The 25849-nt window shown below is 34.1% G+C and overlaps 1 protein-coding gene across 1 annotated transcript; it reads right to left on the bottom strand.

Moving 5' to 3' along the window:
- Positions 1–7068: 7068 nt before the first annotated feature.
- Positions 7069–15513, bottom strand: LOC131075742 (type IV inositol polyphosphate 5-phosphatase 7). The gene is made up of 12 exons (XM_059217165.1): positions 15430–15513; positions 15221–15305; positions 14394–14487; positions 14157–14264; positions 11070–11727; positions 10562–10755; positions 10187–10295; positions 9343–9491; positions 8277–8500; positions 7978–8050; positions 7562–7833; positions 7069–7381 (listed from the first exon to the last, which is right to left on the bottom strand). Exons 1-9 carry the CDS (start codon positions 15457–15459, stop codon positions 8311–8313), a joined length of 1617 nt encoding a protein of 538 aa, XP_059073148.1. The 5' UTR covers positions 15460–15513; the 3' UTR covers positions 7069–7381; positions 7562–7833; positions 7978–8050; positions 8277–8310.
- Positions 15514–25849: the final 10336 nt, after the last annotated feature.

Below are 25849 nucleotides of genomic sequence, written 5' to 3'. Positions count from 1 at the left end.
AAAAATATAATGGCACCTCATAATTATTACAAAGTGGATCATCAAAGACCATCCACCACCTTTTCCAAAAAAGATTCTTCATTTGCACATTGGTACACCAATGTATGGGAAACCTCTTTGCATTAAGAGGTAATGACTGACCAGTTTTGGGATCAACGAAAACGACCTATATTTGTTGTTTAGTAATATTTTTGTTTTTTACTCCATAGTATGATAGCTCATCGGCATAGAATTGACGACACCTATCCCTAAAGCTTCCCCATTTGGTAATTTGTGTGGAAACAGCTATGGCACCACTAGCTAATGTTTCAAGGCTAGTGGCAAGGGATTGATGATGCTCAAGTTCAGAAGTTTTCAATTTAACAATCAGTCTATTGATTTTAGACGTATTTTGTCCTAACTGATTAATTAATTGCTCCTGTGTTTCGGGTGTGCGGTCAAAAGGAGGAATTGGGGGTTGTTCTTGTGTGTTTTCAGAAGGTGCATTTGGTTGTTCTTGTGGGTTTTCAGGAGGTGCATTTGGTTGTTCTTGTTCTAGATTAGAAGAATTTGGTTTTTGAAACAAAAAATGAAAAAATCTAATCAAAATTAATGAAATAAAATTCAAAATGTAAAACAAACTGAACAAACGGGAAAGAAAGACAAAAATAAACAAAAACTAACCTTGATCCATAGCTTGGAGGACAAATCTAGCACCCCATTCGCGGTTTAGGAGAGGAAATGGAAAAAAAAATGAAGTAAAAACACGCTATTCATGGGTAAATGAGACCCAGTTTTATTTTTTAAACTTTTTTTACCAGGCACCGCGTACGCAGTTATATTTGGATTATTAGCGCGTAGCGCTCATTTTCCTATAAGCAGCGCGTACACGCTCATTTTCCTAGGCGTAGCGCATATGTGCTCATTTTCCTAAAAGTGGCGCGTACGCGCTATCTTCTCTAGGCTCGGGAAGAACAAACTTAAGCGCGTGCGCAGGAATTTCAAATTTAAAAAATGTGTATGCGCTGCTTGTTTTTCCATTTTTTTTTTGGGTGGTGTCCACTTTTCTAACCACCATCTTTGTGCACATACCCATATATATCCATTTTTTATACACAACATAAATATCTTGTTTCTCATCACATTGTCGTTGCGATTACATTTCTCATTTCTAACAACATAGATTTGTGATGCATTAGAAGGGTCTAGGTGAATACTCACTTAGTGTGGATGTGTTAGTCACGTGTTGCACACATGTCCGTTATTCACTATTCAAAGAGCATATGTGGCGTGTTAAAGCTAGTCATCTTGTGTATATGGAATACGTATGAGCTACTCATCTTGTGTATAGGAAATGTACACTTGATTCACTCATTGTGGGAATTAGGGGATTATGGAATAATATGATCCCTAATATAAGTGGGTAAACTATGAATCCTTTGATTTCATGCAAGGGAATATGTAGGTAGGGACATTAGGAATGAAACATTGTGGCTTAGGTCAAGGAATTACCTTGACATCAAGATCTTACTTACCACCTTTGAGTATAAGTATAAGAGGTGGCATAGAGTTGTTGTCATCACAGTGATTGAACAAATTATGAAGTTGACTCTTCTAAGTTAGGACAAAGATTATCAATAAAGTTGATACTTGTTGAAAAAAATTTTAAAAAAATTGGTGACAACTGAGGGAAAATTGTTACATTTAAAAATGGTTTCTATAATGTTTTTTTCTCTTTTTTTGCTCATGTGAGGTCATTTTCTCCTCTATTCATTTGACAATAGATTCATTTTCTCCTTTATTCATATGACAATTTGAAAAAGGTGCTCTAGAATATGGGTACCCACCTCAACAACTACTATTTTTCACCTCCCTCCACAAGAGCTAGTTTACTTTCTTCTCAAATAGACTTGGCTTTCCTGTTCACACATTTTTATATCTTTTTAATAATAAAAAAATACAATTTTAAATTTGAATATAGTTTTCAAATCTAGAACCCTCAACCTGACTATGTTCAATACAAATGAAATCCCTAAGACCTATTGTAAGCCATATATTTGTTGGGAATTAGTGTTCACATAGGTGTTAGGAATATTGCATTATTATGTTTTTAGGTTTGTTGATTAGAATAGTTTAATGATAAAATAAAAGTGAGGTATAAAACAAACCTCACATGGCTATTCTAGGTTTGAAAGTAATTAGTTGAGATTTTATTATGAATTGTTTTAAGTTGTTAAAAACAACTCATAAAATTAGATATTTGTTTCCTACAAAATAGGATATGGAAAGCCTATTAATATGTATTGTTTTGAATGAGGAGGAGCACGCATTATTTGTGTTGAATCATTTGCAGCTTCATTTGTCTCTACCCATATTTCTATTATGGTATCAAAGCGGGATGGCTAGCTCTTTTTTCTGTCAAAAGTTTTTGATCTGAAGGTGGCTTCATTTATTGGATCCCTAGTTCATATTTTGTATCAATATTTGTAATGGTGGCTTCATTGAGATCTATTTTTATTTGTCACCTTGGCTTTATTGTATTTTTGTGTGTAACGTGATGAGTGCATCTTTGTGGATTGGTGAAACATTTGTCTATGAAGTATGATCTAAGTGCACAATTTTCCTTTGAAAATGATTGCATATATGAGTTACCCATAGACAAGAGGGTTGTGTAATGAAGGTGAAACAACAACTTGTGGGCACGCCAAGCTTCTAAACTTGGGTTTCAAAGTTATCATATTTATTGCTATATCCAAATACAAGTCGATTGGGTTCTTTCAGCAGTTGATACTATTGAGGAACAACACCCATTTGTAGTTCTAACTCAAAATCATCTATCTCAACTATTTTCAAGGGTCAATCTATGGGTTGATTTGCATGGACCTCGATTTTGTATGGGATCTCTAAGTGCAAGTTGACATGCATTCAGGCTAAAGAATAGCCCTTCGTTTGGAAGGTCCTTAATAAATACAGATGTAAAGAGGCTTATAAGAGAGGTATGCAAGCATCACACCAATTCACAAAGTAGCCAATATGGAATGGAAGAATTTTAGATAAAGAATAGTGCCTTATTCTGTGGGAAGTTGATGGCAGATTTTGATCTTCATAGTGTCTAAAAGTTTAGTGTCTATTAACAGATTTTAGATTGAAGTTAAATTAGTGATCTTTTTATTATTTAGTTTAAGATTTCAATTTTGCAAGATTCTTTATTAGTGTTTATAGAGATATTGTGTATCAAGTTGTGTCATTTTAGAATAGGCCCATTTTCAAGAGTCATTAATTTTCATGACATTAAAAGTGTCTATCAAAATTTAAAAGTGTCAAAAAAAAAAAAAAAAAATTTAATTGGATGCACTATCACTTGTACGCGACGTCCATTTTATGGGGGAAATTGTAACTACGAGATTTTGTCAAGGTCAAGAGCTCAATGAAAAGTACAATAGAGAGACAAAATAGATGATAGGAATAAACTGTATTCTATCAAGAGAAAATACTAATCAACTGGATCATCAATCAATACATACATACATACAATGTAGATGAGCCTGCTTATATAGGCAAGGCTATATGGATATGTGAGCACACAAACATGACATGTGGCTTAATAAGAAACAAGGGTAGGTAGGAAATAGGTGTGGTAGGTAGGAGAAACAATATAATATTCCACATGAGGTGGATCACCCACCGAATGTGGAATATAACAACAAGATAAGACCACAAAAGGTGGAAATTCTCCTACACACACTATCCCAATGAGGCACAAACACCCAAGTGTCTCATACCCAAACTACTATGATATGAATGTACCTGGGTAAACTTAAGCAAGGTGTAATAATATCCAACATGAATAATTAGTTACACCAACACCCCCCCCTTAAGTGCAACTTAGGGGAATGCATTTAAGTCTAAAATGCAACTAAGTAATGCAAGATGGGCCCCGGCTACTAGGCCATGTTAGGTACCCATGTACAAATGCAAATGCAAAGCAAACCAATGCAATGAAATCTCTCATAAAGCGGGGAAAGAGAGAAAAACCCAATGGCATAAACCGTCCCCCAAAAGAGAGATGAAAACTATATACAAAGGAACTCTCAAAGAAGTATGTGAAGGACAAAACCCCATGTGAGGAAACAGTCCCCCCATATGAGAGAAGAAGAGAAGTTAGATACCCTTGCTCAATGTAGAATCTGCACCAATGGTAGAAGCTCGAAGATGAATGAAGAAACTGCTCCATGAACGTTGAACAACATTCCTCCCCTTGGGAAGAAACAAAACCAAAGGTGTATCCATGAAGTCTCCCCAATCATGAAGGGAAGATGTAAGAAAAAAAATCATGATGAATGAAGTCTCTGAAAACTGCTCAAGTGTCCCCATGTCGATGATGAAAGATATCCCCTCCAAAGGTGGTGAACTACTCCACACTGCTGAAAAAGGCACTCCAAGATCTAGTGGAGATGAATGTAGAGCAAGTCCCAAAGACTCACATGTCTCTTCTGATACCATGTTGAGACATGGACCAGCTAGGACTCGAACCTAGGACCTTCCATACGTTGTCGGAGTGCTCTACCACTGAGCTACTAGCCCCTCTTGGACCAGACCATCATCGGTCCAAGTGTGGCTTATTTCCAACACCAACACCCCCCCTTAAGCCACACCTCTCATGTGCTTGGGGCTTCTAGCCTGGACCTGGCTCTGATACCATGTGATATTTTAACAAGATCAAGAGCTCAATGAAAAGTACAATAGAGGGACAAAATAGATGATAGGAATAAATTGTATTCTATCAAGAGAAAATACTAATCAACTGGATCATCAATCAATCAATACATACAAGGTAGATGAGCCTGCTTATATAGGCAAGGCTATATGGATATGTGAGCACACAAACATGACATGTGGCTCAATGAGAAACAAGGTAGGTAGAAAATAGGTTTGGTAGGTAGGAGAAACAATATAATATTCCACATGAGGCACCCACCGAATGTGGAAAGTAACAACAAGATAAGACCACAAAAGGTGGAAATTCTCCTACACACACTATCCCAATGTGACACAAATACCCAAGTGTCTCATACCTAAACTACTATGATATGAATGTACCTAAATAAACTTAAGCAAGGTGTAATAATATCCAACATGAATAATTAATTACACCAACAGTAACTTTAAGCCTATGAGTCAAATTCACTAATTTAGTAGCAAATTTACTGGAGGTTGGAGGCACAAGAGGCTGGACGAAATTTAGCAACCTCTTGTCAGTCACTAGCGATGGGGTCGTGAAACTGTATTAGTGACAAAACAACTTGTGCCAAAATGACTAAAGCCAAGATCGGTTTCTAGGTGGCGACAACAACCGTCTCATATCATTTGTGATTAGAGTGGCAATGATCTCAAATGGTGGTTGCATACGTGACAACAAAGACTTGGTTCTCAAGCTTTGTAAGTTGTGGATGGATGTGTTTGTCCCCATTCACAAGATAGAGTAAGTGGTTGGATGTGTTTGTCCCCATTCACAAGATGACTGGATGTGTTTTTCCCCAGTCATAATTGTTGTGAGCATAAGTGTATGTCCATGTTCATGATCTTGTTTTGGGTAGATGTGTTTGTCCCTATCCTTGGATGGAAGTACTAAGCATAGTGAGGCTAGTTCCACTTTTGCTTCTCATGAGTAGATGTTTATGTCCCTACTCTTATCTTATTGTGTTTGGTGACCTACTGTGTGTGATCATCAAGTATTGTGAACTACTTTCACCCCATGTTCACACTAAGGGGGGGTGTTGAGAATTAGTGTTCACATAGGAATATTGCATTATTACGTTTTTAGGTTTATTGATTGGAATAGTTTAATGATAAAATAAAAGTGAGGTATAAAACAAACCTCACGTGGCTATTCTAGGTTTGAAAGTAATTAGTTGGGATTTTATTATGAGTTGTTTTAAGTTGTTAAAAACAACTCACAAAATTAGATATTTGTTTCCTACAAAATAGGATAAATATGTATTGTTTTGAATGAGAAGGAGCACGCATTATTTGTGTTGAATCATTTGCAGCTTCATTTGTCTCTGCCCATATTTCTATTAATATTAACATGCCTATGGCACCTTTGGGACCAGTTACTAGTGTTTACTGCCTTGAAAAAAAGGACAAAATTAGCCCTGCAACCTACAAAAATTGTGGTCACCAATAAAGCACAATGGCTATCTAGTTGAATGAATAAACTGATATCTGACAAACATTAAAAGCATTATGACAGAGACTCTTGGAGTTACAAAATGCACATGCAAAGTAGGCACCCAGGGTTTGCCAATCTTGGAGTCAACACGAAGAATCTAGTTCTACGACAAGGATGGCCAATTTTAGCTAATTGTAAGGAGGTGTAAGAGAACATTCATTGAGCATGAAATGCAAATGCAAATTATATTTGAATGACATTCATGAAGGCAGGCATTGCATTTTGAAAAGACAAATGAAGGATAATGAAATTACATTTCATCATGGAGTGGTAGTATGACATGGCAAGTTTTCATTTATTTAAAGGGAATTTTTGGAGGGGAAGTGAGGGGGTAATGGAGGAGAACGAAAAATCAGTTTGGAGGCATGTTGTTGCAGGTTTGGAGGTGAAGGTATAGCAACAAATGGATTTTGGAATCCATGATTGAGTTGTTGCAAATTTTGTGTTGAAGATTGCAAGTTTTTTATGAGCTTGTTTCACATTTTTTCAAGGGATGAATTCTGTTGTTGTCTTTATTATTCTGCCGTTGTACTTCACTTTTATATCAGTTTTGAGACCGCTATTATCAGCCCATGAGGCTGCACTATTTGTGATCTCAATTCAGAGTGAATAAAATAATGTTTGAGGGAAGTTTTGAATGAACAATCTAATGTGATTTGTTGCATTATCCATGCATTTTATTTTGTTTGAATGAAGTTGTATAACTTAGGGGGTATGTGTTAATCGTCCCTGCATCATAAACTCAATAGAAATTCGAGTAAATATCTCATAATTTGGTATTCTGAACTCAATTTGTACAATAAGATTGCGTATGGATTCTCTTAATGATTCGACAATTTGTCAAAATAAGAACCCAATTGATGAGTTCACTGAAATAATGTTATTTTGAACCGATACAAAATTTTACATGCGACTATGGACTGCCTAATATGACAAGCTCTATCGTCTTTCAATTAGTCGGTCCACACATTTTCTGGTATCAGACTAGATACTAGAAAACTCATTGTGCTGGTGGACTGAAAATTTAGGAGTGTCCCTCCATGGTATCAACAAAGTTAATTATGAAACATTTCTACAACTTCCTCCACTGCTTCTCTTCTCTATGCTGTCTCTGCCTAGTTTGGCATTCCTTCCCTTCCCATGTCCTCGTGGTACATGTGGTGTGATGAACTGAAAAACCATCAAGCAAACAAATAAGATAATTGTCCAACGAAAGCTATAATGCATGGGATAATGCAGTCATACAGTACTGTAGTCTCATCTCAATGCTGATGGGAGAAGTTCAGAAGTCATCAAATTTATGCTTCTTCAGTATATACCAACAAAAGTAGCAAGGAATGTTCCTTTTACCTCCTTATTATGTTTGTATCATAATGCAAGTTGTTTCTAGAACTGCAATATTGATTGTTCTTCAGAAATGCTACGTAGCTAAAACTTGACCGTGCCTCTGGAAAAAGGGTGAACAATCTGCTAAACTCCACCACTTAACCACCTCTTTGCTTCAACTCTGCAGTGTACTATTTTATGTACACATTTGTGCTTGGCTTCTACTACAACCTCTATAATACAATTGGAAAATGTCAATTGGGTATTTTCCTATTTGAGGGACACCCAAGTGCACCCTGTCCACAACAAAACAGTGACTAGTTAAGTTCTTTCCATAAAAGACCTTACATCAAGTATGCTCAAATTCAGTTTTATTTAACATAAAAAGCTTGTGGTATAATTTCATAAGCTTAAAATGAGATATTGTTCATAATGCTTACCATGTACAAATGTCTAGTAATGTGCCATTCATCTCTGCATATGAGTTGTTTTACAAAATTCACATCCAAAAGCCTTGTAACAGAGTAATCACTAGTCAGAACCCCATAAGAGGACTTTTTTCTTAAAATACTTTAGCCTAACATATCTTTAAAATGAAACAACAAGAGCATCAGAGCAAAAATAAGTACAGTGATTAGTAAAATAGTCTTGAAGCTTTTGTATTGTCATACTTCAATGGCCAGTTGCTCCTAATGTAGTTGAGAATGATGCCAAGAACTCTCAAAGATGAAGTACTTACATAATCTGAGAACTTAATGACAACTTTTATTTTTCTACAGGAGCTCTTCCACTTGGAATCTTCCACCTGAACTCATCAAAGCTTTTTCTAATTCGCCTCTGTTGAGCATTTCCACCTCTGCCATAAAAACTGAAGAAACGGGCCGGTGGTCAGAGAACTTTGATTCCCCACGATCATAGGAGAGCTGCCTTAAACCTTTTCCATACCAAAGTATACGATCACACCTGTAGTGCAAGCAGTGATGGAAGCATAGTTAATAAGTTAGAAAGGTATTGAACATTTGATCTGCAGTGTTAAAATATCTGAACTATTTCATATTATTATGGGAGTAGTGTGTTCAAATGGAAACATTGCAATCACCCAAGTAAATAAAGTTGAAATGCTTAGTAATCATTGTGTTTCACAATTTGCAGAGCCTCTCTAAATTTAACCTTTTTCATGTAGATCACATATTCTTGCAAGTCAATAAGCACAAAGCAAATAGTTATAGATTATTCTATAGCTTATAAAGCTTCTAAAGACCAGGCATAGACATGTTCTTCACGATAAAAATACACACACCATAAATATCAAGAATAGATGCTAAAAAGATATTATACAAATATACAATTAGAGGTACGTCACAGCAAGAGGGGTTTTCTATTTTATCTTAATCCTCCTAACAAGGATTTCTAGGAGCTTATATCAAGGACGTGACATTTCTGGTATTTTCTGAAGTTTTTTGAGTTTAAAAATTCAAATTCTTAGGATCACTCGAGTGCAACATATGTAAATGCAGTCCTCAAACAAAACCCTCTTGCACCTCCCACGCCTTAAAAAATAAAAAACACAAAGGATAATGACGGAGAATTAAAAATCTCCTTTGGAATCTTGGATTGGGAAACTGTGATTAGGATTCTAGGAAAATATATTCTCTGTGTTTTATAAACTTATAATCCATTTTGCAACCCCTCATGAAACTTGTACCTTTGCCCTGACTCCATGGTTACATATTACTTGAGATTGAAACTTCTATGCCCAATTAGTTTATAGACCAAAACCATGGAGAACACTAAAATGCACATACCATGCTGGTGTGCGTCGCTTTGCCCCTGATCTAAGACTTTCTCCAGCATACTGGTCTGAATTTCTGCAATACTTGTAAGTGGGAGGGAAATTTATTTTCCCTTCATTCCATCCTTCAAATATACCTCCTCCTTTCTTCTCATTCCGAAGCTGCCATGAAGAAATCCAGATTTGATTGAGTTCAAATATATGAAGTTTTGAAGCAAATTAATGTTCTATGTTCAAGTAAAACTCTAGCATAACTCAGCTACTGCAATTAATTTTTTTTTGTTTTAAATATAAATCATATTTTTACACTCTATCAAATTATATTATTATTTATTTGGATTCAATTGTATATGTTTCAGTTGATCTTCATCAACCCATATTCAGTTGAATCCTAATAAATCATCACATACTTTGATACACTGCAAAAACACCACTTATATGAAAATGAATAAGCTAGGGACCACTCGTTCATAAGAAGCAAGTGTTGCAGCAAGTAGCAACACTTGTAGAAGGTTTTTTAAATGGCATAGCCACTTGGCTGTAGGATTAATTCCATGGTTAAGTACACTTGACCCACAGTAGTATTAAGATAAGTGACCTCTTGACAAGTCTAGTAATTAGTGTCTATGAGCATCACCTAGATGCAAGGAGTGGGACCATTTATGGTCATGAGAGATGTGTTCTTGTGAACCACTACTCATAAAATATGAGTCGATAAAGAGATACATTAAGTCCTAAGTGAAACATTGACAATCATAAACAATTGGTTCCTGCGACTACTATTTATGAAACATTTGTTGATGAAATTCAATCCCAATAAATCATCACATAATATTACATGAGGATTGTGTAACTACCTGATCTTTCTCCAACATAGTTTCCCAGTCATCGTTTTCTATGAGCTTTCGACTATCAGCATAGTTAAGTGCAAGGCGATAATTCAAATCCCCAAGCCAAATAACTCGACTGCAAAATGAAACCCCAAGGTCAAATTAGATAACTAGCGCACTCAAGAAATCCAATGCAATGTAGTATACAGGAAATTTGGAAGATCTCTTCTAAAGTTCTCATTTGTCCTTTTTTTTTGATAAAATGGCTTAATCTAGAGTTACAATTTTCATTCCTACCCATATGGTGGCATACTATAACAGAAGTTACAGAACAAATAATATCAAATCTCCATCTCAGTCTATCAATGCATCAGAGTATAAAGGTACATAGTTGAAACCTACTCATGCTCCAAAATGTTTTCTGGAGTTTTCTTTGGCAAAATCTTGTCAATTTGCGGAAAGTGGGTCTTCTTTATGATCTCCATGACATCAGAATTTCTCCGTATCTCATCACCTTCTTTCTCTCCTGAAGTCAAATGAGTGCAAACAAAGCAGAAACTTGTCTGATGAAATAACATGCTGATTGCAATGGAACCCTGCAAGCATTACAGGAAAATGTTAACAAACTTTTCATACTAGATAATACCACTGGGTTTTCTCCCCTAAACATTAAACTGAATATTATGGTCTTCTAAAGAAATCTTTTTATATCTCTCAAAGCAATGCAAGTCTGTCCAGATATTTTGAAAACAATTCTGGTAAAAATAGACCTATTCTTCAGTTTAGGCATGAATAATGTACTGTTTATAAAATCAATGGTTTTCAATATTATGAGATGCAATCAAAAGAAATTGAAGTGACAAAATATGCATTATCTTAAGAGTTGAAGCAGTGTATTTTCTTTTCTTACCTTGTTGCCAAGGTAACCCATTAGCCCACAACCAACACAAGAGACTTCTAAATTTTGAACATGCTGTCTTAGATCACTACGCACCCAAACACAGAGAAACACACCAACCATCTGTTTGCTAGCTGCCAGATAATAATTTGGTTGACTTGAATCGAAGCTGTTGATCATCTCACCTGAGTCAGATCTATCTGATGGGGAACTATATGACATTGGAGAGCATAAAACAGTACGGGGCGATTCTCTCTCACTGAAGCCACTTTCATCCTCTGATGAAACTGACCTAAATAACGAACTGAAATCGACTGTGTCAATTATTCCCAAGGCGAAATGATCAACAAGGCTGAACATTCGCTTTGGCTTTAATGAAGAACTTTTAGGTTCACCATCTGGTGTGGAAAGCTGGTTTGAGGTCTGGAAGGAATTTCTCTGGTAAGGAACTGAATTTTTATGCACATGAGAATCTCCAAAATCAGAGTCAAAACTGTAAAGTACTTCTGATGAAGCCTGCAGCCCATCCCTGGAACAAGGAGTGGAACTGCTACTTTGACTTATGTTCGTGTTCAATGTTTTGCGAATAAGTGCCAGCCAATTTTCTGCAGGGTAATTGTCTTCTACACCCAAGACATTCCTTGCATTTAAAGGGACAATTTCCTGAAAGCTGGAAAAATTCAGAAGCAAAATCACATCATGCTTACAGTTATGGACAACTTAATCAAAATTATTAACACACTAATTCCATTCTCAAATCCTGACAATCTATTACTCTGTTCTTTAAAAGAAAGAAAATTGAATATTATGGGTGCATGTTACTGAATTGTTATCAAACCTGGTGAAATTCAGATGTCAGAGCACATCATACTAGCAGATGTGCGCACCTTTAACATCTTACTTTTCCTTCTCAAAACCAGAATATATTTTACCTTATTTCAAAAATCCAAACACCTACTTAATAATTTTGTTCGGCGAGTAGGATCGAGTGATTGTGTTTTTCTTCTTCAGACGTGGATATTCTGTTTTCCTTTGATTGAACTACCATGGCAAAATGGAGGAAAGCTGAAGAAGATCCCATTATTCGAATACTAAATATATGATCAGGAAAATAATTGGGGTAGAAATATAAGGACATCCCCTATTAAGGTTTTCATAAATTAAGTGTGTGTGTATATATAAAACTCTCCTACAATTTATTCCTTATGGTGGACTTAAAAAGTTTGAAAACGAAGATAGATATGATGATATCTACTATGTCTGATAAACTTGGCCAAGATCTTGAAAAAATAATTAGTTGGGAACAATTACTCTTTTTAGATAAATAAAACCTTTTTGGATATGAATTTTCTTATGAAGGCAAATTTCAGTGCCATGATTCCTATCCATGACAAAATGAAGCAAGGCCAAATTGTTGTGGAGAAGATCCTTATGTATATTCACGCATAAGACATGCTAAATACTAAACACCACTTAAGTAAATTTAAAATATACTTAAACTCTTAAAATTAAGGGAATTAGTACAAAAGAGGCTCCCAAGAAGAGGAGGCAGTGATAAATATCAAAACTAAGGGGTAATATTCGGAAGCAAATGGAGGATTCAGGAGTGTATAAACTCCTCCAATTAATTCCCTATGGTGGACTAAAAAAATTTAGAAAATAAGATAGATGTGATGATATCTACCATATTTGGTAACCTTGGCCAAGATCTTGACAGAGCAGTGAGTAGTGGGGAACGATTATTCTGTTTAGATGAATAAAACGGTGAAGGATATGAATTTTTTTATGTAGGCAAATTTCAATTCATCGATCCTATCCACGAAAAAATGAAGCAAGGCCAAATTGTTGTGGAGAAGATCCTTATGTATATTCACCCATAGGGCCATAAGTCATGCTAAATACTAAATACCACTTGAGTAAATTCTTGAAGTATACTTTAAGCTTTAAAATAAGGGAATTAGTACAAAAGGGGCTCCCAAGAAGAGGAGGCAGTGATAAATATCAAAACTAAGGGGTAATAATTGGAAGCAGATGGAGGATTCAGGAGTGACTAAGGCCTAATCCAGTATAGTTTGAGAAAATATGATGAAAAATAGTGGTAAAGGTTTTGATTCCATGTCTTCAACTTTTGTTAATATATTTTATCAACAATTGCAAAGTTCTTCTGCAATCAACTGCAAGGTATTCGTAGGGTTCTGAAGTTTTAGCCCACACTACTGGAACCATCATCAAAGACAGAATCAAAGACAACGCTTGAGGATAGAATGAAGATGATATCATATATATAGTAGATAGACTAGTGTGACGAGAAAAGGGAGGAAGATCAACTAACTCATAGCTAAGGGTTAGAAAGAAAAGATAGAGAGAGGAAAAGGAATTGAATTAACCAATATTCCTATTTTTTCTGGGAAATACTGAGGGCTGTTAGCTTTCTATGGATCTTGTTTCAGGAGTTGCTCAGCTTAGTAATTATGCCATCGGTCTCTTAGATGTTCAGATTCCAAGCTTTTGAGTTGTGGTACTAAGGTTTTCTGTTTATAAGTCAGTTTTAGCAGCTGGTATATCTGATTTCTGAATTTTCAGTAGTTGTAGTATCAGATGTTCAGGTTCCAAGATTTTTAATAGGAGGCCTCAGGTTTTGGTCTTTGAATTTCAATTTTCTACTGCTACTATCTCTGTTTTTTTAAGTCTGTTATTAATATGTAACTATTTTTAGCCCCTATATTTTGACAAATTGACTATTGTTTTTAAGCTAGTAATGGTGAGGGCTCAAACACAGACTACACATTTGCTACACTTTTCACAGTACTATCCTCGCCACTTAAGACACTCACAGGGCTGTCATCCCAATCAGAAATCTCTACCAGATCAAAGGAAGAACCCCAATGAGTGGGGGAATGCTCCAGATCAAAGAAGGAATCACTTTGACCTGAGAATGATAAATGACCAACAGACACATCTATGCTTCGCTAACAAAAGAGCTTACCTATAAGCAAAAGGGTTTACCTATAAACTAAGTGCCATTGATTACAAAAAGGAAAAACATATAGTCATGTTCATACAAGTGAATTCCATGCAATGAGGAGTTTTGGTTTGTACCCCAATACATAGATGTCTGCTGGAGCTTCTGATGCATGTAGCCATTCATCTAAATTGAGGTCACTATAGGGTGTTTCACCTCCTACATTCCATGTTCCCGCAAATACCCTGCAACACGAAAAGACTAAAGTTACCTCCTCCTCATATAGCAAGAAAAATGGTTTGAATCAAAGGCTTATGGTTCCTAAAACAAGTTTTCATAGGTTTTTGTATATTGGCAAGGGCAAGGTAGCTTACCAAACATACCTTAGATTTTGAACATCCGTGTCCTGGGATGTATGTGGTTCCAGCTTTACCATTGTGTCATGTGCAGTTTTGTTCAGCAGATTTTCTATCATGTTTGACAAAAATGGTAAGAATCGCAGCAAAAGTATCTAATACAATTACTCAAAGGCTGAAAGAAATGTATTCTAACTTAAAAATATATTGAGCGATTTCATTTAGTTGCTTTTAGTTTTGATTGTGTGATTTTTTAGTATCAATGTTTCGGATCACACTCTGTGATCCATCATCAGGATGTCTCGAGAATACAAGGATATGTAAGAATGTCATATCCTTGCATTCTCGAGACATCCTGATGATGGATCATAGAATGTGATCTGAAATGTTGAATGAAAAAAAGTGACACAATCAAAACCAGAAGTAACTAAATGATATAAAGATGGATTGTGGAAACCTGAACAATTTGTCACATAAAAACCCAATTTATTATTTGTTTGAAACAATTCTTTTAGCAACTATTGAGCCTTTTCTTAAAGACATGGATTTCACAGCCCAAAAACCCTGCCCTCATGATATACACTTAAAATTTTCCTACTCGAAGTGATTTCTAGTATTATATCCTCTTGGATAAAGTTTAAAAGTTCAATTATCTAGTGGGTATTATCATTGGGATGTGCAGATAATACAAGCAATTGATAAGAAGCACTCCATTCAAGAATCCATGGAAGTTTTCTCTAATAGAAACAGCAGTGCAGGATGACCATGACCATAAAATATAGAACTGAAGTCAGCCATAATTATATCAGTTACGTGCATATTCTTCTTAATGGGTATGAAATTACCTTCAATCATTTGATCAGCATAAAACTCCTCTGGTTTTGTCTTTATATTAAGCCATTTTCTGGCCACCTTCTTGGGCCATGAACCCTGCACAAACATCAAACACCAACCAAGCTCAAACAAACAAATATAATGTACTGGTATACAAAATACTAGGTGAAACAAACCCTTGTGGATCAATATATGGGATAGGAAAAAATTTGAATCATACTTTTCTCTTCATGTGATTAGAAAATGTCATTGTTCAATAAAATGAAATGCAGAAGGCAATGTGGTTTTGAAGAGCTGAGCACCTGCTGCTATTTTATACCCATTTCGTATCGAAAAAGTACGGTTAACAAAGCATGCCGAGAACATGCGTCGTGTGTATTTTTCAAATAAGACTGATTAGACGTCACAGCGAAAAATATTTATGACATAAGAGCGAGCACTCCAAGGGGACCCGCTAAATTCTCTATCAATGATAACATAAGAATGCATAAACGCTTAAAATGCTCTGCAGAATTTTGGTTTTTTAATAAGGTTGTTGGGGGAGCTGAGGAGGTGTTATATTTCTTATTACTTTTGAAATTCTACAAACACGGGGTTTTGTGGCTCAAGGGTCTAGCATTTATTTAGAAGTTATTAACGAACAGAATAAATTTTTATAATTTTCAAGTTTTTCTTAAGGATGTTGTATTTTTAGCTTTCATATTTTTGAATTGAGTTTTGAATTCAGAAGATTAGAGATGTCAATCAAAGCATTTTTCAAATGAATATTGGGGGAGATGACCTAGTAGTTGTGCACCCTAACTTCGTGCTTCTCAAAATCTTACGTGGAAATTTCAAATCACTCTTGATTTTTTACAGCAACTTACTTGGCAAGTCTCCTACTTATAACTAAGGTTTCAGAACCACATCATCAAATATGATGCCACACCAGCGTGCTTTTTGCCAAGGTGTCCAAAACAACCCAAAAAAAAAAAGTGAGACCAATAGGCATGCAAAAGGGGCCCCAATACTTGTGTAGTTGATGTGGCATCACATGATTGGTTACTTTTCACAACAAATGGTATATTTCATTCAATCATTGGTACTTATCATCAGCAATAACAACTTTAAAGTCACAACTATTGGTGCAATGTTGTACAAAAGTTAGACATTAAATCAGCAAGTATGGGGGTATAAAATCAACAAGTTCTATCACAAGAATTGGAACACGCTCAACTACTGGGTCCTTTCCCCTACATAGGTTAATAATTGTGGTTATGAATATTTTATATATTATAAGTTTGTAGACATATGATTTTCACTCCATGGTATAATTGTGCATAGATTTTGGTTTAGACCATGTAAGTTTTTTCCGTTCAATGTTTTGGATCAAACTCCATGATCCATCATCAAGAATACAACAAGACAAGAGAAGAGAAATATCATGGGTAGGTTTGAAGATTTGAGCACCCTATTGCTATATTATACCCATTTTTCTCTTCTCTTGTCTTGTTGTATTTCTAATGATCGTGGAGATTGATCTAAAATGTCAAAGGAAAAGGCATACACAGTCTAACCCAAAAACTATGCACAACAATATTTTAAGATTATTTGTAATTAAGTGATATATCTTAATGAACTTTGAGCAATATTAATGTAGAGGATGGGATTTCCTACCCTTGAAGTGATAAATCTCAAGGAGCAAACTAACCTTCGCTCTACCTCATTTTACTAGCACTTTGGTGAGCCAGGGGATACAAACTATAAAACTCAACAGGCAAGTTACAGAGACCTATGAACGACCTCTACTAAGCCTCTCTTCTTAGGACGAACGTGTAAAACTGGAACACTAGCACAGCGCACTAATGTCCTATACGAATAGAATACACAAGTCGTACAACAAATGCAAATATAATAAAACCACTAAACTGAAGATGATATGCTAGATGAAATGAATAACACAAAATAACAACAATTTAAAAGGAGACGAGGAGAGATGAAGAAACCTCACAACTGGTCCACAATTGAAGCCTCTAGCAAAGCAATCTTCCTCTCTCGATAACAAACCTACACACAACCAAGAGGAAAAATGTTGGGACTATGTTAAGAGGTCTGCCTCAGTCAGACCCTGCTTTGGTGTTTCCACCTCCATAGACAACCACAAAAATAGCCACGGATAAAGAAAATTATAAAGATACAACTAGATAAACAAGATAACAAATATGCTTAATGGAAAACAATGGATATGATATTGTGAAATGCAAATGAACAAAGGGAGAGAACTCCCCTTCAACACTGGAGAAGCTATCACTCGAGGAAGTGAAATTGAGCACCAAGGACTCTCCAAAGATGTGATAATGGTGGACGTTGAATGTTGGAAAACTTATGAAAGAGAGCTCTAGAATTTCCAAAATGATCAAGAAGTCCTCAAAATAGACTCTAATGAACAACATATAGAGCCCAAGTAAGAATCTCGACATTGGTGGTCACAGACAAAGGCATTAAGAACTCTTCTAGGTGCAAGTGTAACACTCAAATGACCACTTGCATGTTGACATATTTGTGGGACACTTGTGTGGTGCGTGGATGTCTTCGCAGTGCACTAGCGCCCATAAGTCAAATGGTCATCATGGTCGGGAAAAGGCTAGATTCTAAGCTGACGAGGTAGTCTATGCTGACAAACAAACAAAGAGATGAAGAAGGACTCCAATCATCTTAAAGTGAAGGTTCTTATGTGACGTGCAATTCCACAGGGTGCAATTTACGATGTTACAATTAAGATTTGGGAGTTTTTTAAATGAAGGCTCTTTTAGTTTTTGTGTAAGATATTTAGATAAAAAAATATTTGCATTTTAGTATGGGTTGATTGAAGTGGTGGTGCTTTTAGATAGAGAAACATGAAGATTTCACAATAGTATTAAGTTTGTGAGAACTAGTTCTAGGAGCTTAGATAATTTTCATTCCATTCTTACATATTGAGATTCAATCTAATAATGTAAAAATTCTTAAGTTCAATCATGCAAAATTTTGCAATTTTTTCTAAGTTTGATACCTCATATTTGTTGCCTTGGTCCTATCTTGCATGTCATTGATTGCTTAAGAAAACTCCTTCAATGGCACCCCTTGATCAATTTATTTTTAAGTGGTGTGTTTTGCATCCCCTTATTGTCTTACCATCATGTGCTAAAATTACAAAAAATAAATAAATACAAATAAAAATAAAATAAAAATCCAAGTATAAAGGTTTGTCAATATATTTCAAAATCGATGGGTGAATTCTTCAATTTTCCTTTAACTTGGTACATTTTCCACCTTTATTTGGTTCCTAGAAATCTTACCTAGTCTAAACTATCAAAGTTTGAAACTTATAGACTTTACCCACATTCCTTTCCTCCAACTCCTAGGTCCCTACACATTTATTTTTTCTCTACCTCTCTCTAGCCTTCCTCCTTGTCAAGTCTAGAAATTTAAAAATACACTCCACTTTATATTGTGTAGACCAAGATCCCAAATTCTAGACTTTGTTTTCTAGTATCCCCTATTCGATCTTAAATTTATACCTCAATCCCTTATCCATAAAGTATATGTTGACCTTGAATACCAATATCTAATACATATCAAGCTCTCAAATTTTTATCTACCACTTTAACCTAAATGGATACCATATTGTTTAACCCCCAACCTTGAATGCCAGCAAGCTTTCCTCCCCATCAATGTGAATGGCATCAAATACCTTCAAGGTCAAACCCTACTCCCTACCACCAAAGTAATTCACAAACTTTCAAACCCCTTCATCCTTGTTTGTACTCATAATGGGTATCATATTTCCCTATCCCTACTCTCACACACCTCTCTCTCTAGAATTGAATATGTAAATTACTCAATCCTTGTGATTCCACTCACACTCTCATCAATTCTTTTGGATTTTCATAACTTTATTCCCCTTATGGTACTGGTCCATAGGGTATCTCATTCCTCAAATTCTCAAACTCTCAATGCTTATCAATTTCATTTCCCCTAAGACCTCGGGCTTCTCTCTCTCTACACTCCCAAATTTCCACATGTTTCTCCCCAATTCATAAATCTCTTCTACCTAGCTTACATGGCTCTAACATTCAAATATTTAAATCCCTAATATTAGACCTATTTTTCTCCCTTTAGCATGAATTATCAAATCCCCATCGATTATGCTAGAAACAATACAACTTGTATATCCCTACATTTTCAAGGATTTCATTAGTAGCCCCAAATGCAAATGATATGAGAAAACAAGGCTTTTAAATTCATTGAGCACAATTCATGTAAATAAATATATTCATGAAAGTTTATAATGATTCAATTAGATACTCAAACCTGTTTTGGATCTTCTTTAAATTTCATATATTTTGAACTATGAATGTAACAAGGGTAAGATGAATGTATGAAAAGTCACAATGCATTACAAAGATTTTATAATAGTACTAACATTATTTTGTGTGGGTTATATTGTAGTAAATTATAATGGAATACTAAGCATGCTTAGTTGCATGAAATGTTATTTATGATTTATGTTTATAATTTATGTTTAGGAAGCAGCTCTTTTTCCTTGATAAGTGTGAGTTTGTTTCCCAATAGATAGATAACAATCTAGTAGGTGAAAACATAAATTTATTTCTATTTTAATCTCATCTTTAACCTCAATAATTTAGGAGTATATTAGGGTTTTACGTGTTGTCATGATTTAGGGATACAACTCATGGAACATTCTAAGTGATATCAAAAAACTAATATTGTTAGAGGATAATACCATGCATGCCTACAACTCATACTTGTGTATGAAAAGTTTATTTGATTTTCTTGTAGGAATATTCTAATGATGATAGCTTTAGGTGCACATGCAACCTAATGTGGTTATCATCTTAATAAGACATTTTTACCAAAAGTGATTCAATCTACTACCGAGTGACAAATTTTAGTGTAATGTACAAAATGGCTATATTTGTAGTTATTTAAGTCATTATTTATATTAATTATTTATAAATCCTACTAAGAATACCTCTAGGAACTCTCTTATGAATTCAAACTGAAGGAAAGAATACAAAGTCTTAGAAATTGGTCCTTAATCATCCATAATGTAATATGAGTCCATGTTTTATGCTCTTGAAGATATGCACTTGGCCCTAAAGATAACTCTAGGATTTTAGAATTACAATTTTGAGACCCAGTGACACATAAATTTACATTAAATTAACACTTTCTTAAATAATTAATATTTTATCGATGAAAGCTTTAAACTATGCCACATTTTAGGCCAACTTATCAACATATGTGATTATAAGTGTTTCCAACTAATCGTAAATTTTGGTTGTATTATAGTTGGGTTTATTCTAACTAAATTAGATACGGGACAAAAAGAATTCAATTAAAATTGTCCACTAAATACATATATAACATCACCTTAGGGTCATTGAATTCTTACAAATTATACACAGCCTTTCTAATGTTATCTATTGACAAAAGTGTGTATCATTCATTTAAAAAGTATGAAAATTCTCAACACGTGTCCTTTTTCATTATCATTATGTTACAATGTATTTTTTTTAATGTGAATATCACAACTAAACTTTGTGACTCAATGTTTTGTCCACCTCAACAAAGTTGTGAATATTAGCAATTTGAAAGGAAGGACTTAGCCTACGTAAATAGGAGGATTTTCAATTTAGGAGTTAGAATATAGAGAATTTTTTAGGCATCAATTAAATCATGCTTATTTGTTATTGTTCATTCATTTGGTATTTATAAATAGTTTATGTCGAAGTAAAAGAAATAAATAATATTTATGTAATTTTTAACTTGAATTGTTAAAAAATCATATATATGTTTTAAGTTTTAAAATTAGGTAAATTAATGAAATATCGATTTTGAGTGTATTTTATGTTTTTTATATTTTTATATTAAAAAAATATTTGAATGTGTTTTTTTAAAATTGAATCTATAATTCAATTGTATATTAATTTTATTTTCCTTCAATTTTTTTATTCATTCATAATTTGAGATTTTAGTGCATGAACTATTTTCTTCCAATTTCAATGAACATATTTTTAAGTAAATATTAAAATTTGTGTGCATTAAAAATACAACTATTTGAGCGAGGTATCAATTTTTGTCTTAACTATATATCTAAAATATTAAATGAAATTTAATTTGTCTTGAGATAGAATCTTTTCTCTAGTACATCATACTTTTTTAAATTATTTTTTACAAACTTTAATATCTTCTTCACAAAACAATCAATTTTATATTTTGGTATTGATAACCTACTTTTAATAAAAAGAAATTAAATATAGACAATAATTACACTACTAAAAAATTATATTTTAAAAATAATACTTAGGTGTGTGTGTGTGTGTGTGTGTGTGTGTGTGTGTGTGTGTGTGTGTGTGTGTGTGTGTGTGTGTGTGTGTGTGTGTGTGTGTGAGAGAGAGAGAGAGAGAGAGAGAAATAGTAGTTTTAGATTTTTTAAATGTTATTTACATGAGGAGTTGTGAAAACATTTTTCTTAGTGAGTTGACTCCAAAATGATGTTTTTTGATATTAAAAGCAACAAAAATTGGATGTTGACCCAAAGGTACAAAATCCCAATGACTGCAAAACAAAACACTAGTAGTCACACTTTAACAACATATTAAACATAGACTACCATTAGACAAACATACCTACAACAGAGAAAATTAACAATAATAGCCATCCGAGAGGATTTAAATAACAGTGATGTTATATTTGTATTTAACAGACATTTTTAGTTCAAAAAATATAGGTAATATCAAATTTAGCTAGAATAAATCCAAATAGACTATATGCTTGACCAGAATTGATTTTCAATTGAAAATGCTTAATTCAATTATGTTGATAAGTTGATCTAAAATGTGATATAGCTTTCAACTTTCACCCATTGTCAAATAAATGGTTTTTATTCATTTTCACACTTAATGACATATGAACACTCTCAATCTAAATTGTTGATTTTTGAGCTACATTTCATGTAATATCAACTTTGCTTTTTTAATAATTGACATAATTATAATTTATTAATATTGCATTCTAGCACTTGGAGTATATTATATGATTTGTTTCATGGTTTTTTCCCTATTAACTAGTATAATGGTGAAATTTAAAAACCTTTCTCTCATCCCTTTCATTTTGGATTCAATTTACCTTGATTGTTTCTTTAAGTAGTGAAAAGTGTATGAGGTGTGATTTTTAGTAAAAGTTGGTACAATGCCCAAATCATTCTTGTTCCTATATACACTCACTCTTCAGGACTAATTTGAATCCTTAGTTTATCAATTCCCATCTAGGGATAGACATGAATTTTTTTAGCTAACCTAGGTAAGTTGCATGATTTAGGAAAAAATTCTAGAATTTTTTATTTTTATTTTTAATTTTTAATTTAGAGTTCATCTAATGCTTAGATAACTAGTTTTTGTGTGCCAACTCAAAGCATTAAATGTTTCATTTATGTCATTTTAAGTTTATTTAAGGACTAACCCTAGTTTATTTTTACATGCCATAAACTAGATCTCACATATACAAGTGAGCCATAATTCAACAACTATTAAATCATAGCATTCACTAGATTATTATCTACTTGCATCATCATGGAAGGAATCTTCTACATTCTCACATGTTGTCTTAAACAATTCAAAAATTATTGGATCAATATCTAAGGAACTTGATCGAGAGTGGCATTTTCCTTTCTATTCATAAGCTTCCAAACACACACAAACAAGTTTGTAGACAAAAAAGATATAAGGGTGAAGATATTCATAGATTAAGCAACAAAATATTTATAGAGATTGGATTCACAAGTACAAAATAAATTACCCAAGTTTATAGGTCAAATCCATAGTTACACAATCAATTTCATAGTTGTGGAAGTAACATGGTGATAAACAAGGATTTTCCAAATAATCTATTATAGCATAGTAGATTATTGAAAGGTATTATGGCATATTTGTATTACCATATATGTATCTCATTATTTAAGAAGACCAATGGTATTCATATTGCTATGTTAAGATGCAAAATCTTGACTCTATAAGTAGGGCTTAAAGAAGATGGATATTGTTTCATGTTATCACATCTTCTAATAGATTTTTGATGCCACTTCGAAGGCCTTTGCTAGAATAGTTAGAATTATTTCCCTCTATAATTCACCTATGTTTGAAGTATGTTATGGAGATAAAACTATGAAAGTGAACAAAGATGCATATGTCTTTATTTACAGTTCACATTTAATTTCACATTGATAATTATATAGAAACTCACCAAGTCTCTTAATGAAGCTCCCTAATGGTACACCTAGATAAATTGCATGTTATGTCTTGCATTTAGAATGAAGGAACCAAGGATAATTTTAAAATAAAAATATGGAGCAAATGAATCCCTCTTCATTTCTTGAGCTAAGAATGAGTAGACAAGTTACAATACTTGTATTCCATTGCAGATGAAGGAAAAGAAAGGTATTTATTATTATCCATATATAACTAGGTAATGAATTTTCCTTCCTATCGTAGGAAAAAATGTTATAGACCAAGAGAGTCATAGGCTCACAAAATCCCTACAAAATCAAATAAACCTTCTTTGAAGAGGTTAAAAAATAAGATATAATATAAATACTCATACAAAAAAAGTGTATGAAGTGTACAAATAAAACCTTTTTGTAATCATGACAAGGATAAGGAGGTGATAAGGTAGGATTTAAAGTATAACTACCCCTCAAATGATGTGGTGCATATGAGCACACTTGGCATAAGTGTAAGGACACATGTAGTGCACTCACAAGGAAAGAAAAATGTCTCTAAATGAGATCAAGAACTAGTTTGAATAAGATAATTAGGTAGATGTGAACTAGTTGGGAAAACATCTTTCCACACTAACATACCCCCTTAAATGACACATAGGGAGAAAGATTAAAAAAAGGTATCCTACAAACTAGGCCAAATGAAGTATCCATCTATAAAAAGTGTTGCTTCAAAACAAATAAAAGGAAAAAACCTTGTGACATAAAATCATCTCCAACAAATATCTAAATAAATATAAAGGAAGACTCAAGATGATCCCCTGGGGATGACTTCATTCGCCTGCTAATCCACCGGGGGTGAGGACACTACTCCATCGGGGGCAGAAAGCTAATAGATTTAACAACTCAGGATATCAAGGCACTAATGCTAGATGTCTATTGTTTATGGTAAAAATGAAATAACAATATTGAAAGACTAAATAGATTCAACCACAAAACCCTAGCCTAACAACAACAAAGATCCACCATAACATATGAAGATTACCTAAGACAATGTAAATCAAATGAAATCATAAAGATTATACCATCACATGTCCAATAGGGTTTGAATCTCCATTCTTCCTATCTCCATTGATCTTGCTTGATATATTTGCTCTCAGATTTTATATGTGCACAAGAGCTCAACAAAGAACGGAAATGTGGTTGCAAGTAGGCTTGATCGCATATGAAAGTTCGAAAGTGTAGTCAGGAGTTGATAATGAAGGAAGCATCTCCTTATATAGAAGACACTATAGAAAAAATGGAGGGATAAGATTGAGAGGTGTAAAAGATAAATGGTCAGCTAGGATTAGAGGGTAGGTAAAAGAAATAATAAAATAATGAGAGGGTAGGTAGTGTAGGAATTAAGAGATGAATGACATGTGTCATGGGTAGAAAAGGCTAATGAATTAATCAAATAAATAAATATTTATTTAATTAATACAAGAAGTGGGATTAATTAAATAAATAAAAGTATTTATTTAATTTAAGAAAAGGATAATTTAAATAAATAAAGGTATTTATTTAAATCAGAAATAAGGATAGAAGAGGGTAAATGAATTAATTAAATAAATAAAGATTTATTCAATTAATAGAAGAATTAGGCTTAAAATAATTAAGACAGGACAATTTTAGGTGTCTACATTTTGCCCCTCTTTGAGACAATGCAGTCTATCACGTTTCAAAGAAGATAAGATGAATTGATACAAAGTTGCCCCAAGATGGGAATGATATGCCCCCTCGAGAGATTGGATGAAAATGTCTGAAAAGATCACAGACAATCTCTCGATAAGAAAGAAAGGGTAGAATGGACTGACTAGATAGGTTATAGTGACAGAGTCACGGGATAAAGAAGATTGACTCGAGAGACTAGGGCTAGGGTAATCTATGAGATAGACTATGAGGGAAAACATCTTCATTGTCATCAACACATCCAAGAGATCAAAGTGCAGAGAGAGAAGAGAATAGTCAACAGTGATGGCTTTGGTGCATAGATTCGATCGCGTTCATCGATATCAAAGGCCAGCAGATGCAGGAGAGCCGGTAAGTACCACAAAACCTCCTTGTACCTTGTTGTATTAATTGTTGTCATAAATGCATGCTGGGTAGGTCAATAAATGCAATTTAGGAAATGTCAAGTGGGGGGAAAAAAATGCTAAGGCGCGTCTATGTCGGTGTCAGGCACGTCTAGGTAGGATAGGCACATCTGCGTTGGTGTCAGACGCGTCTATGATTGCAGTAGTGTTTGTGTTCAATGCAAGTGCATCTATGCATTTCAGGTGCGTTTATGTAGGACAGGCAAGTTTGTGAAGTATGTAAGCGCATTTGCATCATGAATGTG

Source organism: Cryptomeria japonica, chromosome 1 (genome assembly GCF_030272615.1).
Source record: "Cryptomeria japonica chromosome 1, Sugi_1.0, whole genome shotgun sequence".
NCBI classification, from domain to species: domain Eukaryota; kingdom Viridiplantae; phylum Streptophyta; class Pinopsida; order Cupressales; family Cupressaceae; genus Cryptomeria; species Cryptomeria japonica.
Note: the sequence above shows the minus strand (reverse complement) of the source record. Positions and strands in the feature narration are given on the sequence as shown.